At 36.7% G+C, this 24,642-nt stretch overlaps 2 protein-coding genes across 2 annotated transcripts; one reads left to right on the plus strand and one right to left on the minus strand.

The window, feature by feature from the left end:
- Positions 1–9: 9 nt before the first annotated feature.
- On the minus strand, positions 10–19,840 carry LOC116339874 (probable E3 ubiquitin-protein ligase HERC2). The gene is made up of 34 exons (XM_031765951.1): positions 18,799–19,840; positions 18,485–18,723; positions 17,804–18,411; positions 17,188–17,738; positions 16,981–17,118; positions 14,993–16,913; positions 14,777–14,930; positions 14,396–14,704; positions 14,171–14,327; positions 12,578–14,040; positions 12,340–12,494; positions 12,117–12,265; positions 10,358–11,958; positions 10,096–10,276; positions 9,375–10,026; positions 8,819–9,305; positions 8,246–8,744; positions 8,000–8,166; positions 7,784–7,932; positions 7,408–7,721; positions 5,792–7,125; positions 4,998–5,724; positions 4,752–4,934; positions 4,115–4,396; positions 3,870–4,035; positions 3,728–3,795; positions 3,462–3,658; positions 3,351–3,399; positions 3,102–3,253; positions 2,493–3,006; positions 1,934–2,423; positions 1,695–1,854; positions 1,306–1,614; positions 10–1,219 (listed from the first exon to the last, which is right to left on the minus strand). The coding sequence occupies exons 1-34, from the start codon at positions 19,256–19,258 to the stop codon at positions 1,070–1,072; spliced, it is 15,135 nt and encodes a 5,044-aa protein (XP_031621811.1). The 5' UTR covers positions 19,259–19,840; the 3' UTR covers positions 10–1,069.
- Positions 19,841–21,440: 1,600 nt separating this feature from the next.
- Positions 21,441–22,803, plus strand: LOC116339852. The gene is made up of 5 exons (XM_031765919.1): positions 21,441–21,536; positions 21,678–21,905; positions 22,091–22,174; positions 22,403–22,468; positions 22,530–22,803. The coding sequence occupies exons 1-5, from the start codon at positions 21,525–21,527 to the stop codon at positions 22,719–22,721; spliced, it is 582 nt and encodes a 193-aa protein (XP_031621779.1). The 5' UTR covers positions 21,441–21,524; the 3' UTR covers positions 22,722–22,803.
- The last annotated feature ends 1,839 nt before the right edge of the window (positions 22,804–24,642 follow it).

The following is a 24,642-nucleotide window of genomic DNA, read 5'->3' on the forward strand; positions in this document are numbered from 1 at the left end:
ATTGTTGGATGTTTCTAATTCTTTTGGTTCATGGTTTTTTTTTTTTCAATATTTAAACATGAAGAAATTCATTTTTAATTTAAAGATTGATTAGAAATCAAATTCGAATCATAAATTCGTACAAAATGAATTTCGTTTGTTTAGAGAGGACTTGAACAAATTCAATAAAAAATAAGTAACCTCTGTTTTTCTCCTATTCCATACATACATATATATTCGATTCTATACTTTTTTTTAAATAGGTTTGGATTTTTTTTATGGAAATATAATATTTCAGGAGATCGTATGTTATATGTAAATTGGTTATATGAGATTGGTTAAAAAATCTAAATGATACTTGCGATCGCTTTAGATTGATTGGGAAAATTAATTCCGTTTGTTATTATTCGATAATAACATTTTAATTATGGTAGTGATGTGCAATGTTGGATTACTTTCAGTAAATAATGAGAATTTTTGATATTACAATAAGGCAATTTTGCAAATGAAAGAAAATTGGCAGTCCCATATGGAAAACAAAATCCATCAATTTTGTAATTTCGTACGTAAAAAAGTCGACTATGGTCGCTTGGCAGACATTGACCACTCAATTATTTCGGGACCAATTGAATAATAGTCGAAATTTTAGCTTAAGTTATCTATCTTGGTTGGGTATAATCTTACTTTGCCAATTTTCCCTAAAATAGTCAGTTAGTATTTTTCGCATATGCTGCTACCGTTCAAATTATTATCAAACTAAAACTAAATCCTATTTTCATTTTTTTATGGCTCAGCAAATTGATCTATTAAGCAAAATTGGAATTTGTCTATATTTTTTTCTTCAAGTTTTAGTTTGAATGGTGAATGTTTTTGTTGTTTTGATTTCTTCTCTAATTGTAATAATAATTTGGAACTGGCTAAGTGTCTACTAATTTTGTAAACATAACTTGATCTACTGAATGACATGAAGTTCGAGTCTTTTTTTTTTGTTTGTTTTCAATTCACTAGAACATCTACTATAATTTTTTGAACAAACATCGAAAATTGAACGATAATAAAAATTATTGGCTATTCTATGTGTCGATTTGGTTTACATTTCTTCGCTAACTTCCGAATCCATATCGCTTTCGCCGCTGGCTGTCGGTTCGGTGGGATCAACCATTGCTACTCGTGCATACTCATCCGTGTCGATACTTTTACAAAAGTAAATGGCATACTTTAGTTTTTCCAATAAAACGGCCTGTTTAAGAAAAACGAATATTGATTAATGAAAAAAAAAATTAAAATAAAAAGTGATAAAAGGAGGAAAAACTAATGTCGGTATACCTTGCAAGAATATCGTGGCATTTTAAGTAAAAAGAAGCAAGTATAGCTTTCGGGTAGAAAATGGTCGGGTGGTTGATATTTATCCAAAACTTGTAAAACAAAATCTCGGCCACGAAAATCGGCGATTGTTCTGGGTAATCTTGTTCTGCCCCAAACAAAACGCAGGAATAATGAACGTTCGTGATTTGAAAATTCTTCCATCACTTCCCAGAACCATTGAACCAGCGATGATGTAGCATCGACTCCCTTGTAAGAAGCAACTGATTTTAACAGGCCAAGTGGAATCTCAGGTGATCCACAAACCATTGCCTGCAATAAAAACAAACAATCGATTAAATGATTTAAAATGACAAATGTTCGGTTGAGCGTTTGGTCGATTTTATAGGTACCTGAAGTTGTGATGCTGAAAACAGCGAAAGCAAAGGAACTGGAACCACTTTTGATATTCCATCGCGAACTGCTTTGACTTGTTCATCAAATTCATGTAATCGGTAATTCAAAGCTAAACGCACGTATTCTTGTTTATTTTGTGGTGTCACTTTTGTGTATCTAAGCGCGACAAATCGAATTTATTTATTATTCTCACATCAAAGGTGAAATGTTAATGGAAATGAAGAAAAAATCATACCTTGTTGATAGTTGACAGTCATGGCCTTTGGCAGATGGCGTTGAAAATGGTAAATCAAGTGCGTGGAAAATTTTTTGATCGTCATCCATATCTCGTATGCAAATCAAACTGGTGATATAGTCGCGATCGACTTCAGTTAAGTCGGATGGTCGCAGGGGTTCGCCGGTTAATTGACGCCACACTGGTTCGGCTAAATTTAAACTCAATGGTGAACCGGTACGCATTGCAATTCCCATCAAAACACCCAAAAATCGGAACATATTCATTTGCAGTACCGTAACTAATGTCGGATCAAATAGGAAGCAATCTCTGTTTGCGCCTGCTTCGCCGCGTCCATTTGGTGTTTGAATTAAAAGTGGTACACATCCGTTTTGTAATTCATCGCACATTTCGGCTATTGATTCACTGAAACCACCTCCGCAATCGTCAACACTTTCACCGACAAACTTGACTTTCCACACACGTTGCGGTAGATAAAGAGCTTCTTGATCTATATCATTAAATAAACATGTTTAAAAATGTCACCATCATTTTTCAAAAACCAAACATGAACACTTACTTATCAATGGTAATTTCTGAACCATTTGTCCGAATACGCTTTTCATGCCATCGGAACCGGCAAATCCACCTTTGCTTCGTGATCTTTTCACTTGAATGCGATTCAATTCAACAACAGGCCCGTGTTGTTTGTCGCGAACCATAGTGGTTTGAACAACTTTTCGGAATGCCGCTTCTTTGATACTGTACACAAGTACATCCTTAAGCGCTGCCAATGATACATCGCCATCGATTGGAAGTAGAGTGAAACACGGACACATCAATTCAGAGAAATGATGCAATAGAATCAGCCGTGCATAAAGCGATTCGGGTGGTAAATCGCGAACAAAGTCATACTCAAGCGGTGGACTGGGCGGAGAGCGCATTGCATCATGAATTTGAGACGTTGATAATGCTAATGTATGTGCTGAACCACATGTCACTTTCACCACGTACTTTCCTTGCAGCGAAGTCACAATACGTGGTCTTGGTATGGCTGAAATAGTTCCATCGCCCAATTGTCCTTCATCGTTATCCTGGATTAGGCGGGATGGATTTTCAGAAACGAAAAATGGAAATTAATCAACATGAAATATAATGGAAATGTAATGTTGAAAGTGATTATAATTACCCCCCACACAAAAACTCGACCCTTATCATCACACGCTACACAGTGAAGAGATCCGGTTGCAATCGAGACAATTTTAATGTTTTGCAATGCGGCCACCTTCTTTGGTCGTCGCACATGATCAACGGATCCATGACCTAACCGTTGATAATCACCTATTTTTCAATGAAATAATTGAAATGAAAAAAAAAATATATTTTTTTTACTTGTTTTGTGAAACCGAATATTCTTGAATTGAAGATTGTGACATACCTTTTCCCCAGCTATAAACGGAGCCAGAACGTGTCAATGCAATGGAGAACTATATAGAAAATGAAATCAGTTTAAGTACCCACTTGATATTACAAATATTGTTTTAAGTACCTGTGAGCCGCATTCAACTTTAATCACACCCAAACCAACAAGACTGTCAATTTTTATCGGATATTTACAACCTTCAGATCCACCACGTCCAAGTTTACCATAATCGCCATCTCCAAAACTCCAAACACTGTCATCATCCGTAATGCACAATGTTTGTGCATCACCAGAACCGCACGCAACATCAATAACGCGATAACCTTATTATAGATTAAAAAGGATATAATTATACTATATTAAAAAGATATAATAAAATAATATAATAATACCAATCAGTGCTTCGACCATTTTTGGCTTCACTTGATCTTCCGAATCGCCATGACCCAAACGACCGTATCTGTTTGATAAATAATTTAAATCAGATTTCAGTATGAAACTGGAACTTTTTGTCTGCTTTTAACGATACCATACCTTCCTTTGCCAAAGGTGTATAGGTTGCCTGAAGACGTAATGCAAGCTGAATGCGCACTACCACATGCAATATCAACCACACTCACTCCGCTCAATGCTTCAATTAGCTTTGGCTTGTCGTAGCTAGCACGATCACCATGCCCCAATTTTCCTTCTTCTCCTTCGCCTGAACAATTTTAAAGATTAACTTTCATATCAAGGGATGCCGCAATTATTTCGAATAATTAAAAGAGAATTATACAAACCCCAGCTATAAACATCACCATCGGCTGTTAAGGCAAGACAATGTTTCCCGCCTGAATTAACAGCGACCTTTTTAATGAAAACATGTTGCAATGACTCCACTAGAGTAGGTGATGTCATTGAATCTGTTCCGCCAATACCGAGCCGACCACCAGCGCCATAGCCTGTGGCATACAGCTTTCCGTCTGGTGTAACGAGAAATAGTGTTTGCTCTCCTCCAGCGATGCAAATCGGTCTTAAAATACTGAGCGAATCACACGGTGTCGGGCTCTTTATACGACCACCTGAATATCAAGACGAATTTGTTTAGATTTATTTGTTAAAAATTGACATTTTGTACTTATATCTATTCAAATGCGCTAAAAAAGTTAAAATCTCTTCTTTATCTGCAATATTCAAAAGCGCGGTTACCCACTAGGAATTTAGCTAATAATTTAGATTAAGTTTTAATTTTAAGTATTTTTCGTTAATTTTAAGATTCAATGTAGTTCAAAATCAACTCAACCCAACCCATAGTGATAAGAAGTGACGAAGAAAAGAAACAATCGAATAAATCAAAGCACAGCATTTTGTTGTATGTTTTAGATGGAATTAAAAACTATATATTAATGTAGGAGTAACTTTATGCGTTTACTTTACCTTCAAGACCACCAAGTTGACCCCGATGATTATGTCCCCATCCATAAATGACAGTTGCACCACTGCCCCAACTCAGTGACCAATCTTCCGGGCGATTATTCAACCATTGCAATAATTGTCGATCGTGTTGAGCTTTGAAAACTGTATGATCTAAGTACATTGGCAATGGAATCTCGTGATTTTCTGAAATATTCAACACATTTTCTCATCAGTTTCGATTCTATGAGATCGACGTTAAATGCTTACCTTCGCTTGAAGTGGCCGAATGTATCGATTCGGCATTTATACCGGCATTAAGCAGCGATGGATTAAGAGCAGCTGGTGCTGAGGTCGTTGATATTTGTGCATTTGACGATGCATTACTAGCGGTTGACTGAATTGACGTGTCCATGGCTAGTGGAATCTGTGGTGTGCTCGGTGTCATTTCCACAATTTTTTTACGAACTTCAGCACAAAATGCATTTGGCAACGGTGTCCGATAGATGATTGATTGGGCAACACGAACTGCTGAACAATAGCGTCTAAACCATGACCATTTTTGCATATCTGAATTAACAAGCAGCGTATCGAGTTGCATATCACATGCCAGAGCGGCCAGAGTTTTCAAATAATCTGAATGCATTAATTGAACACCAGACCGAACGCTAGACTCTTCAAATTCGTATTGCTTCAATAAGCAATCGATTAACGGCGTCAAAAATACATTCAACAATGGATCCAATGGTTTTGGCGCTAATTTCAACATTAACAATTTATGCATTTTTCGAATGGCCCAAATGCGTTGACTGGTTGTCAATGTGCTCAATTGTGCGCTGGTCGATAGTGCGGATGCCAAACGTAAGAGAATGTTTTGATTTGGTGGCTCAAGGCTTGAATCGAGCAATGAAATTACCAAATCCATTGATGGCTGCGACAAAAGCGTTCTATCTGACCCATTTTCTTGTAGAAATGCGGGCGGCATTATTGCATGCACCTATTGAAAGTAAATTTTCGGTTTAAGAATCAATACAATAAGAAAACCAATTCGAAAAAAATCGTACCCAAAATTTGAAGCCCCACCCATTCACACTTGAATCGCTTGAGAATTTCCAACGCATTTCTTCACCAGGAATCCGAATTTCGGGTTGCCATTGTGAGAAGTCTCGTCCCGATCGTGTTGCAATCACTCTGCCAGCTCCGTCCATAATAACGAGTGGATCGTTGCGCTTTTCCGTCGAACACAATGGATCGAATTCCAATCGTAGTGCTTCTGCTTTTGGCATTCTAACATGTCCGACCAGTGTGATATTGTCAATGTACGGATGTGAAGTTTCTTGCAACACTGGCCGTGGTATTTTGCCCAAGAAATTACGCGATGTACACAAATCTTCCAGTTCAGTGATGCATGTTTCAAGTATCATCACGCAAATGTGCGGTGAATTCAATCCCATTGCAATTAATGTATTCGCAATGGTTTGTGCGGATGAAATTTGTTCGGTGCGACCGTTTACACTCAATTTAAGTAAATCAATTAAATTTTTCGCTTCTGTTTCGCCTAAAAGTGTGGTGAAGTCGTCCAAACCAGATACATTCTCATCATTAATCACCTCATCGGGTTGTGTTATTGTTGCTGCCATCACTGACATTGCACTCGCTGACATTTTCGAACGTTGTGCAGCATTATTGCAACTTGAAATCGATGCAGACAATGATATTGAACCGTTTAATGATTGATTTAAACTTTGAAATGCAGACAATGGTCCGGCAATCGCAGGTATAATTGACAATGACGATGGCATCGCTTCGTGAATACTTAAATCCGGTGTTAAAAGATCATTACACGCAGTTTGTTGATCGGCAGGCCCTTCACCGCCACCATTTGCAATCGTTTCCAAGGCTTGACCATCTTCAGCGGTACCGTGATCACGTAAATTCTCCAAATCCTTGAAATACTCGTCACTGTCGGCTGCAATCTTTTCACTGCAACCATTTATTTGTGTGTGACTTGAAAGAGCAGCTATTAAACATTGACGAGCTTGTATTATACTCATCGCATTCAATACATAACCTAATGCTGCTTGTCTTGCACCATACGATTCAAGCGAAAGTAAAACTTCCGATAGAGATGAACGACTTTGTGGCTTTGATTTTGCAGCGAATGCCTTTTCTGAGTCGTAGATTCCCAATCCATTACTACCAAGTGGATCTTTTGACGAGGAGAATGGTACCGGTTCGCGCTTGTTTTCTTCAGATGAACACTGCGGTAGACTCCAAGCTACCGAATGCGAACTACCACATGCGACACGATTCACAAATGTATCCAATCCAATAACTGGGCATGGTTTTTTATTGACAATCGTTGTGCCCGACGCTTGCTGCCCATGATCGTTATCGCCTGTATATAAATAGAATTTGAATCACACTTTATTCGTACACGGAATTTCGAAAAACATGTGTATCGTTTGGATATTTTATGTGAACTGTTTTAAACGTCAAATTTAACGGTGGTTCTCTCCACCACCACCACTAAAGGTTTTTCTTTGGAATTTTTTTTTGGTTATACTAATTTAGATATTTGCATGATCGAATTTATTGAACCAAAGAGATCACTGGTACTTGTGAATTGACGGTTAAGACAGCATCCATGTAAGCTCCGAACAACTATGTATGTACTCACCCCAAGCCAACACCTCTCCAGTATCAGTAACGGCAAGACAATGTAAAGCACCAACAGCAACGTGTACCACCTTTTTACCGCGTAATGAATGTATCGGTGTGGGTTTTCTCAAATGCTGATCGCTTCCGTGTCCCAATCTAAAATAGTCTCCTTTTCCCCATGTCCAAATTTCTCCAGATTTCGTAAGTGCCAAACTGAATTGAGCACCACATTCGATTTGAATAACACCAACATCGCTTAGTCTTTCGATTGGTTGTGGAATGAAACAGCCTTCTGATCCACCTCTACCAAGCTTGCCAAAATCGCCGTCACCCCTATTTAAAAAAAAAACATTAAGATAGTTAAATAAAAGATACATTTTACGAAAAGAAAATACCATGAGAATACAACGCCATCTTCAGTCAGGGCTAATGTTTGTGCATCTCTGCTGCCACAAGCGACTTGAACAACTCTACGTCCGAGCAATGCTTGCACAAGTTTAGGTTTCAACTGTGTCAAATTATCACCATGTCCTAATCGTCCATACTATTTATAAACGGAGCAAAAAATTAGCACTCTTTTCTTTCTTGTTCTCTTTTTTTCAAATACACACCTCTCCCAAACCCCAGCAATATAGCTCTCCAGATGCAGTGATCGCCGCAGAATGAGACGAACCACACGCAATATCTCGAATACGTTTCGAACGCAATGCTTCGATCAATTTTGGTTTATCTAAAGTTATTCGATTATTGTGGCCAAGTTTACCATCTTCACCTTCACCTGAAAATCATCAATAAACATTTACATCAACCGCTGTTCATTGATATTGCGTCAATATTATTGAATAAAAAAATCAAACCCCATGAAAATACTCGTCCGTCTAAAGTCAATGCCATCGCATGCTTCCCGCCCGAATGTACAGCGACTTTTTTCACAACGTACTGGCTCAATATTGGCAGTTTTCGTGGTGTTGAAACATTGTAATTGTGACCAAGGCCAAGTCTACCATTTGTTCCTTCTCCGCACCCGTACACACGGCCCTCATGTGATACAATGAATAATGTTTTTGAACCGCCAGCAATGTGTATGGGTTTTAATTGTGTCAGTGTCGATGAAAATGTTGCACACTTTACTTTGGAACCTTTCAGTCCGCCAAGCTGCTCTTTATCATTTAAACCCCAAACGAATACTTTGCACTGAGTTTGATCGACAATATTGCGTTCATCGGGACCAGTGTATGAAGTAGATGAGCTTGGTTCACAGTTGATTATATTATCGGATGCAAGGAACGCTGCATTTGTTAGCATCAGATCGAGATCCGTTTGTTTTCGACGACCAATGACGCAAATACCATGCACCTAGAATTCGAGAGATGGAATGAATTTCAAAATGACCGTGAGAAAAGTTGAAGAATGATATAAAATCCTCGTACCTTGCATTGTATGCCATTATTTCGACATTGTTTGATAACAATTTCAATCCATTTGTAATATTGACGCAAATCTGATAAAAGTTGAACATTTGTATCGGACGGTTTGATTGATACCCAGCTGTAATCTTTCAAAGAGTCCACTGTGTCACCGGCACGAACAACAATCAACGATGGCATATGAGAACAATCTGATCCATTCACTGTAATTGCAAGCGAATGTATCAACACATTTTCATGCATTTCAATGCGTATCCAGTGCTTGCCAGACGCCGACGATGTACTTTGTATGTTTGAACTTTGCCAATAATTATTCGAACGATCCAATAAGTATTTGGCAGACGATTCATTTGACGACACGCAAAGCGAACGAATAACTCGTGACCAGTCTTCTATTAAATCACCTTCAGATTGTATATCCTCACCGTGTGCACCACTTTGATAATAATCATTTGCATCGGGATTGCCTTGACACACCAATTCCATTTCACTACAAAAACAAAACATTTGCATACATTTTATGAAGTTGTGAAGTGAAAAAAAAAAGTTTTTGAATTACTTGACCGTTCCCGTCCAATTGAATTGTTGTGGAAAATCGACGGTGACATCGCCATTTTCATTGATTGATGTAACCACACCAATGCTGCCATTTGTAACGGATCCCCAACGATAACGAGGCGTTGACACATTTTGACGAATTCGAACATGCGAACCAACCATAATAGTGGTCGATTCAACACTTGATAAACCGTACTGTTGTTCATTTGATGTTGTCGACGATGGTTCAAGCAATTCAATATGCACAAAACGCATCCAATACAGATTACCATAGATTTTCCAATCAACATAAACATTCAAGTCATGTAATGCTTCCGGTTCGACTTTTTCAACCGTACCAATATCACCTTTACGAATCTCTTCGAAATCTTCACAACAACGGACAAGCATACCAGGCGCAACAATACTACGAATATACGTTGCATATTGATCTAAATTACTTTCGAATTCATCACGTGTTGCGTATTTTCGTTCATTAGTCAAGCTGGTTTCATTCAATGAAAGTGCTTCAATTGCGTCCGACATCGATTCGGTTTCAGAATCATTAGTCTCGGTGAGTCGCAAATCTTGGGAATTTGTCATGGCACATTCATCCGGATGCTCAATAATCCATTCAACAATACGACCCACCACCGGTGCAATCTCTTGTTGCTCTAAACAAAAACGAAACGGTATATTTTGTAAAATTCATTTTAAATAAAAATAAAAATTTCGGTAATTACTTAATGTTCGAATGGCTATTTCAACAGTGCGGCGACTGAATCCCATTCGCATGACCAAATTGATGTTTATTTCATCCGAAGAAAGTGGTCGACGGGCATTGGCCGAACTTCGTCTTGATGCGCCGCCAGTGGCTAAATTACCAGTTTGATCACTCATCGGTGACTGCATATCGTCCAAGAACTATAAAAATGGAATAAAATGTTGTTTCTTTATAACTGGAATCGATTTTTTGCGAGAATAAATAAATAAATCTTTTCTTACCGCATCATTGTAAAACGGTATGCCATGAATTAATGTCGGTTGCAGCGGTGGCAACGTTGGCTTGGTCATTTTCGATGAACCGGCAACAGCTGAAAAATATGGAACACTATTTTCCATATACAAATGATTTGCCAATTGTTGAGATAAATTCAAAGCGGCCATTGAAAGTTCTTCGTACGAATAAATCGATTTCAATGGATTACTCTGAATGGCACGAGCCAATATATTCTGCAATAGCAATTCGTTCGAAATTCTTGATTTAAAATCATCCGAATCGTCTTCATTTAGATGATGCTCATTATGACCGGAATTTTGTGAAATGTTCGAACAAATGTGACGTTGTGTTGGTTCTGGTGTGGTATTTTTATCGTCGCATGACATTTCAACCTTAGTTGGCACATTGACATCCATCTTAGATTCTTGTTCGTTTAAACTTTCTTCGGACGAATATCTGGATACGCCTGGTACACGTTGTCTCAGAATTTTTCGCAATGATGATTGATTTTTGAATAAAACTCCCATTGCATTCAGTGTGGCCAATTGAATTTGCTGCATTCGAAGTAAATTCACATCGATGCTTCCTTTCAAATATGGCTTCCATTCACCTGGACCATACAATAAAACGGTGAGCGAATTCAAGAGCATTTCATTTAATGGCAAACGATTCATGTTAAACGATGTCGAATTTGCACATGACGCAGCTGTTGCGATCGAAACTTTTTTCTTTTCGGTAAAAATGTTCGAATCGGAAATGCTGTTGCTAATAATTGCTTTTCCTTTTGTTGTAAAAGCAGTGATGGTTCCATCATTGCCACTATTTACAATTTCCATTCCAACTCTCGGTCTTGGATCACAACCACCAATCGTCACTAAAGCGGCCAATACGTAGGCTTTCTCCGACTCGGCCGTTGAGTGACGAACAATCGATTGACGTCCGTGTTGTTCGTCTGTACTTTCCGAAAAGAATTCCGCTGCAATACACAATTTCTGACTGAGGTATGAACTTATCGCATTATTCCATGTAGGTAAAGTGTGTAATTTTCGAAGCAATGACACCAATTCTTCGGCTATTGTACTGGAATTGGATGAGCTTAGCAGAACACGAGATTTCACATCGACAGATCCATGCAGAATTGATAGATCATTTGGACAAAATAGAACAATTCTTCCCAAGCATTCGAACAACTTTTCAATGAATTTATCCACCATGTGACTTTCATTATCATCCCAATGAATTAATGTGGCATGAAGTAATCGAATAGAATGCAGCTTTTTATACACATCCATTTCATCGGTTATGGAACTGTTGAGAATATCAATGCACAAATTTAGCCACGTTGGTGTAGTTAGTAATTTGGACATTTGTTTTGGTTGAGCTATGGCTTTTAAAAATCCCAACATCGTCCATGATTGTAAGCCCATATTTGAAATGCCGGATTTTGATGCGAGCAACATTCGAAACATTGAACTAACATTTGCTAATGCACAGTGTTCGATTTGATCACCGTACAATGCAATGCTGACAGATATCATTTTCAACATTTTCATGCTGGCATTTTTTAGAAGTTTTGTTGGATGCGAACTGCCCGTCAAATGATGACCTAAATCGTCAAAAAAAAAAACATGTTAAAATATATTATTTTTTGTATTTGGTGTATAAATGAGATATCTAGGGGTTGCTACTTAAAATTTTGTGTAGCTTTACAAGTGAAACAATTCGATATATCATAGTAGCAATAAAATTATGTGTTTATTTTACCTTCAGCTGATGACGTTTCATCTTCGGTTTCGGTATCGGGCGATATAATTGATGATGAAACACAGTCGGCCAATTTTAAGTCGTATTGACCTTCTTTTCCCATGCGATATGAATTTGTTGTTCCATTATCCCATTCGACACGAACCCATCTATTTCGTGAAGAGAAATTGAATATTTTTGAATATGTATTTTTTTAAAGAATTTCTGCGAATTTTTCAATTACCCATCATCGCCAACTTCGCTAATAATGCGTCCTTCACCTGAACCAGATGGACCATCTTGCTCGCCCCATTTCCAATCTTGTCCTCGTACAACACGCGTTCCAATTTTCATGAGTTTCGTTAATTCGGGACCGGTTAGATTTGCTTTGTTACATTTCTACGGACAAACATCAAATTCAATCAATTGCAGTCAGATCAAGCTGAGTTTTGTGTCCTTTCTACTAGAATTAAATTGCTTACCTTAACAATGGCATCCTCATAAACATACGATAATTCATTCATCGGTTTGCCGGGTGCATTTTCAGTGCCGGTTTGTCGTAATAAGCTTAGAATACTCCCCAATGCGCCGGCGTTAACGACTAAACTAATTTCATTTGGTCCAATATTTTTCGATAACACTCCGAATACGCTGAGTAAAAACCGTGCTCTGGGCAATTTTTTCAAAAATACATTCGACCTATCTTTTCCCAATGCGATCGGATGGCATTTTTGTTTTGTAAAAATTTGATCTTGATTTACGAATCGCTGTAGTTCACAAATGGCCCATTCAATGATTTTCGCTTGAGCCACTATCATGTCGACTTTCTGAAAGCTGCTAATCATATTTAGATCACAAAGTACATTATCCAAGAAATGTTGTTTGCTTCGATCAAGAAACAGTCCCAAATATCCGCTGAGCATGCTATATTGAACGGCATCCAATGTGTCGGTCACACGAAGTAATTGTGAAAACATTTCAATGCCTTGCTTTCGAAGTTTGTATCGTTGAACTTGGCAGTACATGGCACGACGCAGTGTTTCCACATCGCACGAATCTTGAAGTACAAAATCAACGATCAACGACATAGTTTTCGCAACATCAATAACATTCGATTGACTTTCATCGGCTAACTTAGTTACAATACACTTTTCACTTAATTTTGAAATCACATTATTGATAAATTGTTCTTCACTTTGTTCGCTGGCATTTTGTGATTTAGTTATATGTTTCCTTGGTGCGGTTGCATTATTTTCCATTTCATTTGTGGCCAATTTTACCGTTTCATCGTTATTTTCTTCGATGGTTGAGGTTGGTTTTTTCTCAATAATCAAATCAACCGTATTTGTGTCTTTCAACAATTTTTCATCGCCAATCACATCATTTTGTGGATCATCGTCAATGATGCCATCAATAATTTTCACATTTTCACTTGAATCCGAATGGGTTTTTTCGACATGAATCGATCCACTTAAATTTTCCACCGATTGCACTTTGGTGCATGTAGTAAACGATGCCGTTTGACTTTGAATGGTTACGTTTAAAATATCCTCCAATTTTGCGGCACATTCGAGAGTCTTTTTCGATTGACGCATTTCGACAATGATTTTATGAACAAATGCCTTGAAACGCGGTGTTCGATGTAAGATTTTTAAGCGATTAAATGCACACTGTTCCATACTAATCGCCGGTCGAACTTCGTACAACAAAAATCGACATTTATCGATCATTGATGCGCACACTTCTTTGTAACTGCGATTCAATTGTTGTCGCGTTTTAATCAATGTCCATTTTGTTTGATGCACTAATTTTATGATTTCGGCGACTGGTGTTGGCAGTTTATCCATGATCGTATTACTGCTTAGTTCACAATCAATAACAGCTAAAACCAATGCTCCCAAACTTTGATGGCGAATGAAAATGGCTGTTAACAATCGCTCCAATTCTGAAGAAGAAAAGACATTGCATTTATTTGAAATAGATTTTTTCTTGATCGAACTTCATCAAATATGGTATCATACTACATTTTATACAATTTGGTCCAAGCCAAAAGATACTACTGCTAAATTACTTACCAGAAATGGGATGCTCCGGTGGAAAGTCTTGATGCCAAATTAAATTATTCTCTTTGCAAAATCGTTCAGCTATTGAGATCCATGTTGAAACTAACGGATCGGTTAGTCGACCTTCGCCCAGACCATTTAGCAATGAATCAACGCGATGAGATATAAGCTGAAAATCACATTTTCACATTTCAGAATTTTAAACAAAACATATTTTTAAAAAATCCGTAAAATTACCGTGTTTGGCCAGTGAATTGGTTGCGAAAATTCGGTAAGATTTACATGACTAGATTCAGTTGGTGTACTTCCAGCGGTCGATGTACTGCTACGAGCTTCACCTTTTTCTTCATCAAAGGGATTTGATGGCTGCAAACAATTTTGCAAGCCACCACTAAATATCGGTGAATTTAAAAGATTTTTGCATTGAACTTCGGCCGGTTGAAGATTTAATGCTTTTTGCAATAAAGTCGCTCGAAGTCCAAGTAGAAATGATAATGTTCGCTCCGAATCAAGATGCGTCAGGACTAAAGTTTGATGCGTTGTGCTCTGGAACATACATGAGTTAATAATAATTTTTTTTCCATAAATATAAAAACAATTTTGCAAAATAAAACTCACCTTTTCTTCGTTGTCATTGCAGGAGAATTTTCCAACTTTCAAGTGTGCCGAAATGTAATCCAATACAGGTCGATATTGTGGATTATTCATTTCACTTGATACATCCTTTCCAATGTTATTCATCAACATGGCATTTATAATGGGACAGTCAGATCTGTAAAGAAATTTCGTTTTTAACTATTTCAGAACGTTTTGAATTTTGTTTTGTTAACTCACTGATAATCTTCAAGGTCATAAACAAATCCATTCATAACAATCCATTTGCCATTGTCGGCGATATGATTTTCCAAATCGGATTGTCGAATCAATGTTGATTCTTCGTTGCACTGTGATGTTTTCGATGAGCCACGACAAATGATGCCTGGCCATCCCAAACTATCATTGTCTTGTATTTCTGATTCGCATACCAATTGATTCAGTTCATTCAAAATGCCCAATAACGGCACGAATGTATTATTCCAATCGATCGATTGTAAAATTATTCCGTTTTTATCACGATGCAGTAGTACAAGTCCAATCAATAATTCATACAGTAATGTATCGCTAATGTCAGCCGACAGAATTTCCGAAATGTTTGTTTCTTTGGAATTTGAAACGACTTCGTGTGCTTTCGATAATGTGGTTATACAAAATGTGACAACACTTTGAACGTATTTTCCCAAAAGTGATTCGGCACCATTGCAATCATCGCCATTGGTTGATTGATGAATGTGAGCCAATAGTAGTCGCTGAAAACGATGTAATAGATCAAGACTTGGTGATAATTGTTCTGGTGTTTTTGAGAGTACGTCATCGGTTTTGTAATATGCTGGTCCAGCGACGAGCAATTGCGAAAGACGTGCATTTGTCAATGCTGAATTATTACGTAACAATTGCTTTATCAAATGAAGTAATGGCAAATTTTGACTATTATTCAAACATTCTTCCGGTTCAGTATTGATTGCTTGTTTCAATGCTGTTTGTAAACCTTCGTCGGCCATCAGTGAATTGACTAATAAATCGGTCATGAATCGATGGCCCGATGTCGATATACTTGGTTCGGATGGTAGTAACGATGTAAGAGTTTGTGCACGTTCTGTTGCCGACGGTAGCAGAATGCTCCACCCAATCTGAAGAGCACGTTGTGCCGAATCTTGAATTGTTTTTAAAATATTCGAACCGCCAGCCAATTGTAGAACACGCGTTTTTAAATTTACCAACAATCGACTGCCTTCTGCCAAACCAATTGATTTCGGTGCTATTCCGTTCGAAATAAGTGAATAAAATTGCAAACGCAACAAGTTCAAGCAACCGACAGCAATACATTCAAATTCTTGTGACGGTGGATGACGTGTTGCTTCAGATGTGCCACCATTTGTACAAACCATCGTAAGTAGTTGTTCCAAAAATTTAAAAGTTGACTCATTCAAATCGACAACATACGGCACTCTTGTTTCAATTCGAATAACAGATGAATTACAATAGAGTATAGTATAGGTAGAACCGCAAGCAATGCCACTGATTCGTACCGATGGCGGTGTTGTTAGAATTGGTGTTGCAATTATTGGATCTCGACACACCGAATGATGACAAATTTGTTGAAAATCATTTCTGCCCCATCCAAATAATTCATTATTGCTACTCAGTGCCATACAATGTGATGAGCCTACTGCAATGTCGATGATTTGTTTTCCTTCAAGAGCGCACACCTTCTTTGGTATATAGCAGTATTCGGCTGGACCTTCAATCGTTTTTATGGCAGCTGCAATTTTGGCATTTTGACCATAGTCAGTGGTGCTATGACCCAACCGTCCCCCATAACGTTTGCCCCACGAAAAAATTCGTCCATCGTACGATAATGCTACGCTAAATTGATTGCCAATGAATACTTTCGATATCATGGGCAATCCATCGATTTGAATTGGCAAAGCGCAACCGACGCACGATCCATTTCCCAGTTTACCATAGTCGCCGTCACCGAACGCAAATACCAAGCCAACATCGGTGACACATAATGTATGTGCATCGCCTGTACCGAGCGCTACATCGACTATTGTGTGATCTTTTAATGCTTGTACTAAAGTCGGTTCGAGTTTATCTTCCGAATTGCCATGACCGAGACAGCCCAAATATCCACGACCAAATGTATAGAGATCACCTGGGAGTATAAGTAAAACCATTAGAATAAAAATATGTCTTCCCCATCTTATATGTGGTTAAAATACCTGATATCGTTAAAACAGCACTGTATGCCGATCCGCAATAGATTTTCGAAATGAATTTATTGGCCAATGCTGTAACTTTCGTTGGTTCATCCCGTGATTGTGTATCACTTAATCCGAGTCTTCCGTTTCCATTTTCGCCTGAATTAAACGATCAAAATACATAATCAAACAATTTCCATTGATTTTCGGTATTGATTGTACACTTACCCCACGCAAAAACATGATGTTCCGCATTCAACGCGAGAAAATGATTTCCTTCGTAATGAGCGGCCAACTTTAAAACACGTGAATTGCCAAATCCTTCGATTTTCTTGAATGCATGCGATTCATTTGGTTTTTTAACCATTGGCGTTGATTCGTTGATCACATAATCGCTTGTATTGATTGCAAATACTTCTCCATCAGTGCTTAAAAGAAGCATATGTTTTTCACTACACACCACACTATCAATTGTTATCGTTTTTTGCACTGAATCCAGCAAAGTGTCTAAATGTGGTTGTAAACCACTTGATGCTTCACCAAAAACGGGTAAATCACTATTTATTGGATCGGAAAGAAACCCGAAATTATCGTTATTCGAAAAAATCATGCCGTAGGTGAATAACTGTGGTGTTGCTGAATTTTGAATGGTTTGTTTTGTCACATAATTTGAAGCCGGTAAATGTGGCTTTGCCAATCGATCCAGATGGCTCATTATCACAACGGCCGCTTGTTTTAGTTCAATATTTGCGGTTTCTTGATCGGGTAATTTAAGGAATCTAAAAATAAAAGTGATTTCCATTGAGTTTTCGTCAATTTTTACATTTTAACATTTTTTTTTTACCTTAAAAACGATTCCGTTGGTGCGATGGACCCTTCATTTGTATTGGTAACAATATCCTGATTATTAAATTGTATGGCTTCAAATCGTCGTAAAATTGGTATAAGTGGTGCACCGCTGTTCTGTGAAAATTGTTGCGTTCGATTGTCATCGGTATCTTTTTCTTTCTCCCACAATGTCATCAATAGTAAAATTGATTCGAGCGATGCGCTTAGTGTGCCCTTTTGTGATTCGAGCTCAAGCAATAGGCTCAATGCTATGTGTCGATCTGTTCGCGGCACTGAACCGCTTAGCATTAAATCATTGTTTACCACTTGACGTAGGAATTTCGTGGATCGTTCGAGCACTTCGAGCCACAACGTGGACACTTGTGTTGAATCAAATAGTGAGGCTTCTGGAAGACTTTGCATAGCGTCTAACGCTTCAGACAATAGTTCACTGCACAATTCTGTATCTTCACCCGAACGCCATGCTCGACGTAAAAATGCGAATGAAAAATTTAACGCAGCCCGTGTACCAACGCGTGCCAAGCCAAAAGTGGCTTTTTCAATTGATGCGCTCGCTTTTTGCTGTTGAATATTTAAAATATGTTGCTCTGTACTTTGGGATTTCTGAGGGGGGAAAATGCAATCGATTGAAACGGAATGCTTTTTTTTAATGCAAAATGGACCATGCGTTATTTACCTGTAGTTCCAATTTTTTAATGTGTTCATTTTGTATAGCCTGTTTACGCAGTGAAGTGATTGGATTCTTAATTGTGGGTGATGATTTTTGTGAACGAGCCAACGCCACCAAATATCGATGGTACACAAAAATTCTTTGTTTCAAATGAACGGCTGTCAGTGAATGACCAGCCGCTTGCAGTGATAACTCACGTTGTTCCGATAACAGAGCTTTTATACATAATTTTTTGTCGCGTTCACCTGAAATTAAAGAAAATTTTAATTTTTTTTTTTTTTTCATAAAAAACAATTCGACGTCTTTTTTGTTTATCTTACTTGGTGTTTGGCACCAAAGCCACGAATCGAGAATGGAATCGGATGCTGGAATTTTTTCAGTTTCGTCTGCATTGTCAGTGGAGCGTTTTGATGATTCGCCGGCACTGCCATCAAGTACACGACATGACATGCAGTTGCAACAATTCGGATCGGGTCGACAATAACCGCTGCAACAACTGCATGTTAATTTTTCGACGCCACAATAATATCGTCGATTTGACGGAAGTGCGTATGAAACATTTCCAGCTGAATTAATTGCTTCCAATTTAAAGGTTCCGTTGCTGTTGCTATTCGAACCACTGCTATCACAATACAATTCATTGTCTTTGATTAAATTATTCCATAAAATTGACAAATTCTCTGGCGAACGCAGTGCCTGTAATAAATCGGCACGTAACCATTTACTATTTAAGTATGGCAATGGTCGTAATCGAATGTCAGTTGTTGTTGTTGCAGCCATGATGTATATATTTTTTCTCTGGTTGAATTTGTTTCGGTGATTTTGTGTGTCAGGGGAAAAAGTGCATACGCACTTGACTTTTATACTTTCTCAATGGGATTCAACGAACTAAAATAGTTTACGATGCTTTTGCGCTGCACAAATCGATAAAAATTGTGTCAAACGACGATGGTGATGATGACGACGACGACGACAACAACAACAATAAATGGCGAAAAATGGCACAAATCGATTTTTCACATTACGAATTCATTGTCTCAATTCAAAGACGCAAAACGAATAAAATTCAATGGTATTGTATACATTTTTAACATTTTTCCGCATTTTCGATAAAAATCAATCGAAAAATGTTTATTTTTTGGACATTTTCTTGGTTATTTCACACACCCTGTCCTATTTTCTTTCATCACCTATTTTTCACTTCATCGACCGGATGGCGATATCAATTTGAATTCTTCGAATTTCACGTAATTTTTCACAATTGAAATTAATAAAAAACCAAGTAAACGGTGAAAAATGATACAATTTAGAAAAAGAAATGGTTGCTGCAAAGCAAAGAATAAAACTTGCTCCTTTTTTCTCTTTGGTATTTCTAGAATGCAGATGCAAACTCTACGACTACTTAACTAATACTGTCAATTGTGTACTACTACTGACTGGAGCAGAGAAAAAACATGGCGAACAGGCAATGTTATTCACAGTCGTTGTATGACATATTGTGTCAATGCACGCACTATGTGTGTATACGTTCGCTTGCTCCGTCGCTTTATTAGCGGTTCTATGTGTGTCTACTATACTATGGTGTATTTGTTACGGAACTATGTTCAACATTCATACTATAGCACTGTATTCTACGACAGTGAAATGTCAAACAATAATAACCAAAATGAATGATTCGCTCACTGTGCACAAGTGAGCGACGGAGAATCGGTCATATGTTGCAGTGCGCGCTACGAAAGCGAAAGCAATGCGTTTTGTTTACATCAACATGCGAATCCATACGGCAAGCTGTACGTTTCGCTGGGATTGCACTTTTTGCTATTGGAACCGACAAACAGCTGATTTTTGTTTACTTATTTTGTACCAGCGGCATCGTATCCATAGGTACTTATCGATGCTTGCTGTGGCCATTGCGGAAAGAATGAAGTTGTTCGCGAGTAAATCGATTTGGCGGGATTCACATTCAAGTAAAATCATAATATATATGCAAAATTAATATAGTATAGGTCAAATAAAATACTGTAGCGAATACATTTGGTATTTCTATCAAATTCAACGTGATACGCGCAGTATGAATGACGATAGCTAAAAATCGAAATGCCACATGAATGATAACTTTCAATCAGATCCGGAAAAATGTGTTTTTAATGAATTAAACGTGCTTTTTTATGATGTTGAAAAAGTTTTTTGCTGCACGAATGCAATCATGATAAAAACAAAGGTATTTGGCCATGTAACAAACGGAAGAGACATTGTTGCTTATATTTTTGTTCGAAAAATGTACCATTTAAGTTTTTGGATAGAAACTCAATACGATAAAGGTTTTCGCCTCACAGTAGAACAGTTGTTTTTTTAAACGAAAGGTTTTTCAAATTTTCTTCCACCACTTATTATTTCGTCACTTTTGTTTCAGTGAATTTTTTCAGTTTTGTTTTTTTACGATTTTTTTTAATGTGTTGCTTTACAGCAATTATTTCCGTTCGTGACTTTCGAATTCTTGAAAATGTGACCAATGCAGTGTCAATTTATTTCGCGAAATTTTATTTACGTAAATTTTGCGGTGAATAAAGTTTTACACAATAAACCTAATTAACTTACTATTCAATGATAGCCAATGCGTTTGAATAAGGCACAAAGACTGCAATCGATTAAGTAATTTGATGAAATGCCATTTTATAAGATGATGTTAATTTGATATCAACAAATATACTGTTAGTTATTATGGTTGCAGATTGCTCTTATAGTCATGTAAATTAACGTTAAAAATAGAAACAAAGATACAAATTGTTTGCAAATATTACTCAAGTTTCACGAAATGATGATAAAAGTGAAAGAGAAATGCGTGCAAATCTTAAAATAAACCGATTTATTTTGAAACCAGACAAAAATAAATAACGGTATTTATCGAAATTATTTTTGTAAAGAAATATTATGCAAAGTGGGGCTTTTTTGGCAAAATATAAAACAACTGTAATTTTCATCGATAAAATCAAGTTACTTTCCAACTTCGAACAATATCAGTTGAATTAAAGTATACGTTGCGAATATGAAGTTTCTGGTATGATTGAAAAACCTTTTAAAAAATTTCTTGAAAAAACTGTGCGAAAAAAGATTGATTTTGAGTGCAAGGAAAATTACAAATATTGTATCAATTAGTAACGAAGAAATATTGTTGTGTGTTGTTCTTTTCTTCTATTAGATTGTTGCCGTGTTTGGTTTATTGGTGGCCAGCAATGCTGCAGATTTGGAGAGAAGTAAACGCGGAATTTTCGGAGGAGCTCACCATCATCATGATGAACATGTACACTATGAACATGTCGAGCCACACCACGAACACGTTAGAATTGTGAAGGTGCCTTATCCGGTGGTGAAACACGTTCATGTTCCAATTGAAAGGACCGTGGTTAAACATGTGCCAGTTCCTCAGGTAGTTACGCGTGAAAAAAATCAATTTTAATTCATGCATTGAACTCATTTTTATCAAATAACGATTTCGAATAACATTGACCCAAAGTAAAAACATAATATTGCTTGAGAAAACGGTACGAATCGTCAATAAATTTATATGATAAAAAAGAAAAATGATAAATTTATATGATCTATATATTCAAGCCATATCCAGTCGAAAAAATCATTAAAAAAATTGTGCCTGTACCATATGAGCGAGTAGTTGTCAAGCATGTCGACCGTCCAGTGGTAAGTTTTTTTAATGGTCTTACGAGTATACATCCAAGTTATTTCTAAGCAAACTTTTAATATATTTGATAATGAGAAGTCATTAAAATTAAATCGACTAATTTAATCGATTTAATTAATTTACGTTGTTATTTAATTTGAAAAAAGAAGTCGTTAAACAGTTGTGAAAAAAAAACTCATAACTCATTTTTAATCGTCCCATTTATTTATAAATTTCATTTTATGAAGCCTTATCCCGTTGTTAAGGAGGTTGTTAAACATGTTCCAGTACCAATTCATCATGAAGAACCAAAGGTTTGTAGTTATTTCAACTTTATTTTTCAATTAACTAATTCAACTTCTTTTGCATTTGAAGCATTACACTTTGCTCGTTAAAGAGCAACAGCAAGGATGGGTCGAGCCTCAACAGCAAGGATGGGTCGAGCCTCAACAGCAAGGATGGGTCGAGCCTCAACAGCAAGGATGGGTCGAGCCTCAGCAGCAAGGATGGGATGAACCTCAACAACAAGGATGGGATGAACCTCAGTCGAACGGATGGTCTAGATAAATGTCATTATCTCGCTATAGAACTAGTCATATACTTTCATTGTTATTTGATTTTTATTATCTTTTTTTTATTCAAATACATAACGCATTTTTTAACCAAAATAAAAGTTTGAATAAATTAATTGTTAATTTTGCAACATTTGTCTATGTTGAAGCATGGAAGACGCCAATTTTTTTTTATTAGAAAGCAAGATCACCTGCTGAAACTAACATAGTTGAAATGGGTCCATCATTTTCTATTCGAAACCAACTAGTGTGAATTGTTTTTCATTTCATGTTTGTTTATCATTCCTATATTGCCCATTGTCATTTTTTCACGTCAAAATTATTATTCAATTTTATTCGTGAAAATGTGTTCGAAGAAAAAAATATATGACAAGGTGATGATGGTGGCAAACGATGGCATATTTATGATGCTGTGAATCAATTGACATAATTTAAATGATTCAAAAAATAACATATCATCTTTCGGCCAATACCGATTTCTATTGTCATTTGATGGCTAGCATTGTTGACACGGCGAATTGTTTGGAATGTTAAAAAAAACTATTGTGTTCAATGTTAAATTGTATTCTTTGTAAAAATTCATCAAATGTTTATAAATTCGCTTATCAATCCATAGCGAAACTATAACATTTTTTGGTATTTACAACCAATTTCAATTTTTAATTTGCATAACCGTCACATAAACAAAAGGTCAGTACACAAAGTAGTTCTCCACATGTGGCATATGTCATTAGTAGTGACAATGTAGCAATCTAGTTTTATTTTAAATCTGTGTGGTAAAATATTTATGACCGTAAGCTCCAAAAATGATTCGAAATCTGATTTTGAAAAAAAAACCTCCTTTGATAAATCAATTTTAAGTAAGAAGATCGATCGATGATTCGAATAAATTCCATTCACTGCAGTTTTAATGTCAAAGATTATTTAAGATAACTTTATCAATGAGCAATAAATGGTCAATCCAAGAAATCCTGCTTAATTTTAATGATGCCATGCCAAAAATAGGAAAACTATGAACGTAGAAAGTATATTCTGTCCAACAAACTTTGAATTCCAAGGATCCACCCTTGGCAGAATTCAACCAAAAAGAAACAATGAAAAAACTCGCCGAAAATTATTCGTCCGAAATAGAGAAATTCGGTGCCCATATTATAACACAATATGTCATTAATTAATTTGAAAGCTGTCTGCATGTTTAATGTGCCATATTCAAAATTGCAACTATTCTAGGTCGCATTCATAATGATCACCAAAAACATTTATATGCAAAATATTGTCTCATCAAATACCAAATGTGAAACATACTTCACAATATTTTGATCCGATGTGCTACAAATATCCTCTTCTTTATTTTACCGCCACTATTTATATCAAGTGTCATCGCACAATTAAAGGCTATAACCTTAAATATCAGTCAGTTCACACAATTGTCATCGAATAATTAATAAAGGAACACCGATGAATTCCTGTCATTATACCGGTTTCGGTTTAATCTGTATAAATCTGGTAGACGTTACCATTTTCAAAAACGGAACTCAATTTCGTAGAATGTACAATCTAAAATGTGTAATTCACATTGACATATAAAGTTTGGAAATTTCAAAATTTTTGTAATTTCTATTTTTGGGTGGATCATTTTTTATGAGATGTTTAATGTCAAGAAATGTCTATGTTTAAACATTTTGAACCGAAAAGAGAATTAGTCTATAAATATATTTTTTTATCTTATCGAAAATTATGCTCACGATATCCATTTTAAAAGATATTTTCGTATTCGCTGTTGCTAAAAATTATTTGTTAAACATACAATTGATCGAATTTCAAAGAGATACTCAATAAAAAATGACTTTTGGTCTAGCTTTTGGTGATATATTGCTCTTTTATTCATGACATGTGTAGACAAATAAATCGATAAA

The sequence above is a fragment of the Contarinia nasturtii genome, unplaced genomic scaffold (genome assembly GCF_009176525.2).
Source record: "Contarinia nasturtii isolate CC-2019 unplaced genomic scaffold, AAFC_CNas_1.1 Cnas_scaffold_533, whole genome shotgun sequence".
In the NCBI taxonomy this organism is placed as follows: Eukaryota; Metazoa; Arthropoda; class Insecta; order Diptera; family Cecidomyiidae; genus Contarinia; species Contarinia nasturtii.

Coding starts and splice junctions, on each gene's coding strand:
- LOC116339852 (XM_031765919.1), top strand. Junction 21,906..22,090: donor AACATGTGCCAGTTCCTCAG/GTAGTTACGCGT, acceptor TATATATTCAAG/CCATATCCAGTCGAAAAAAT. Junction 22,175..22,402: donor AGCATGTCGACCGTCCAGTG/GTAAGTTTTTTT, acceptor CATTTTATGAAG/CCTTATCCCGTTGTTAAGGA.
- LOC116339874 (XM_031765951.1), bottom strand. CDS start 19,258: ATGGCTGCAACAACAACAACTGACATTCGATTACGACCATTGCCATAC. Junction 12,495..12,577: donor ATGAGGATGCCATTGTTAAG/GTAAGCAATTTA, acceptor GTTTGTCCGTAG/AAATGTAACAAAGCAAATCT. Junction 3,400..3,461: donor AAGTTGAATGCGGCTCACAG/GTACTTAAAACA, acceptor TTTTCTATATAG/TTCTCCATTGCATTGACACG.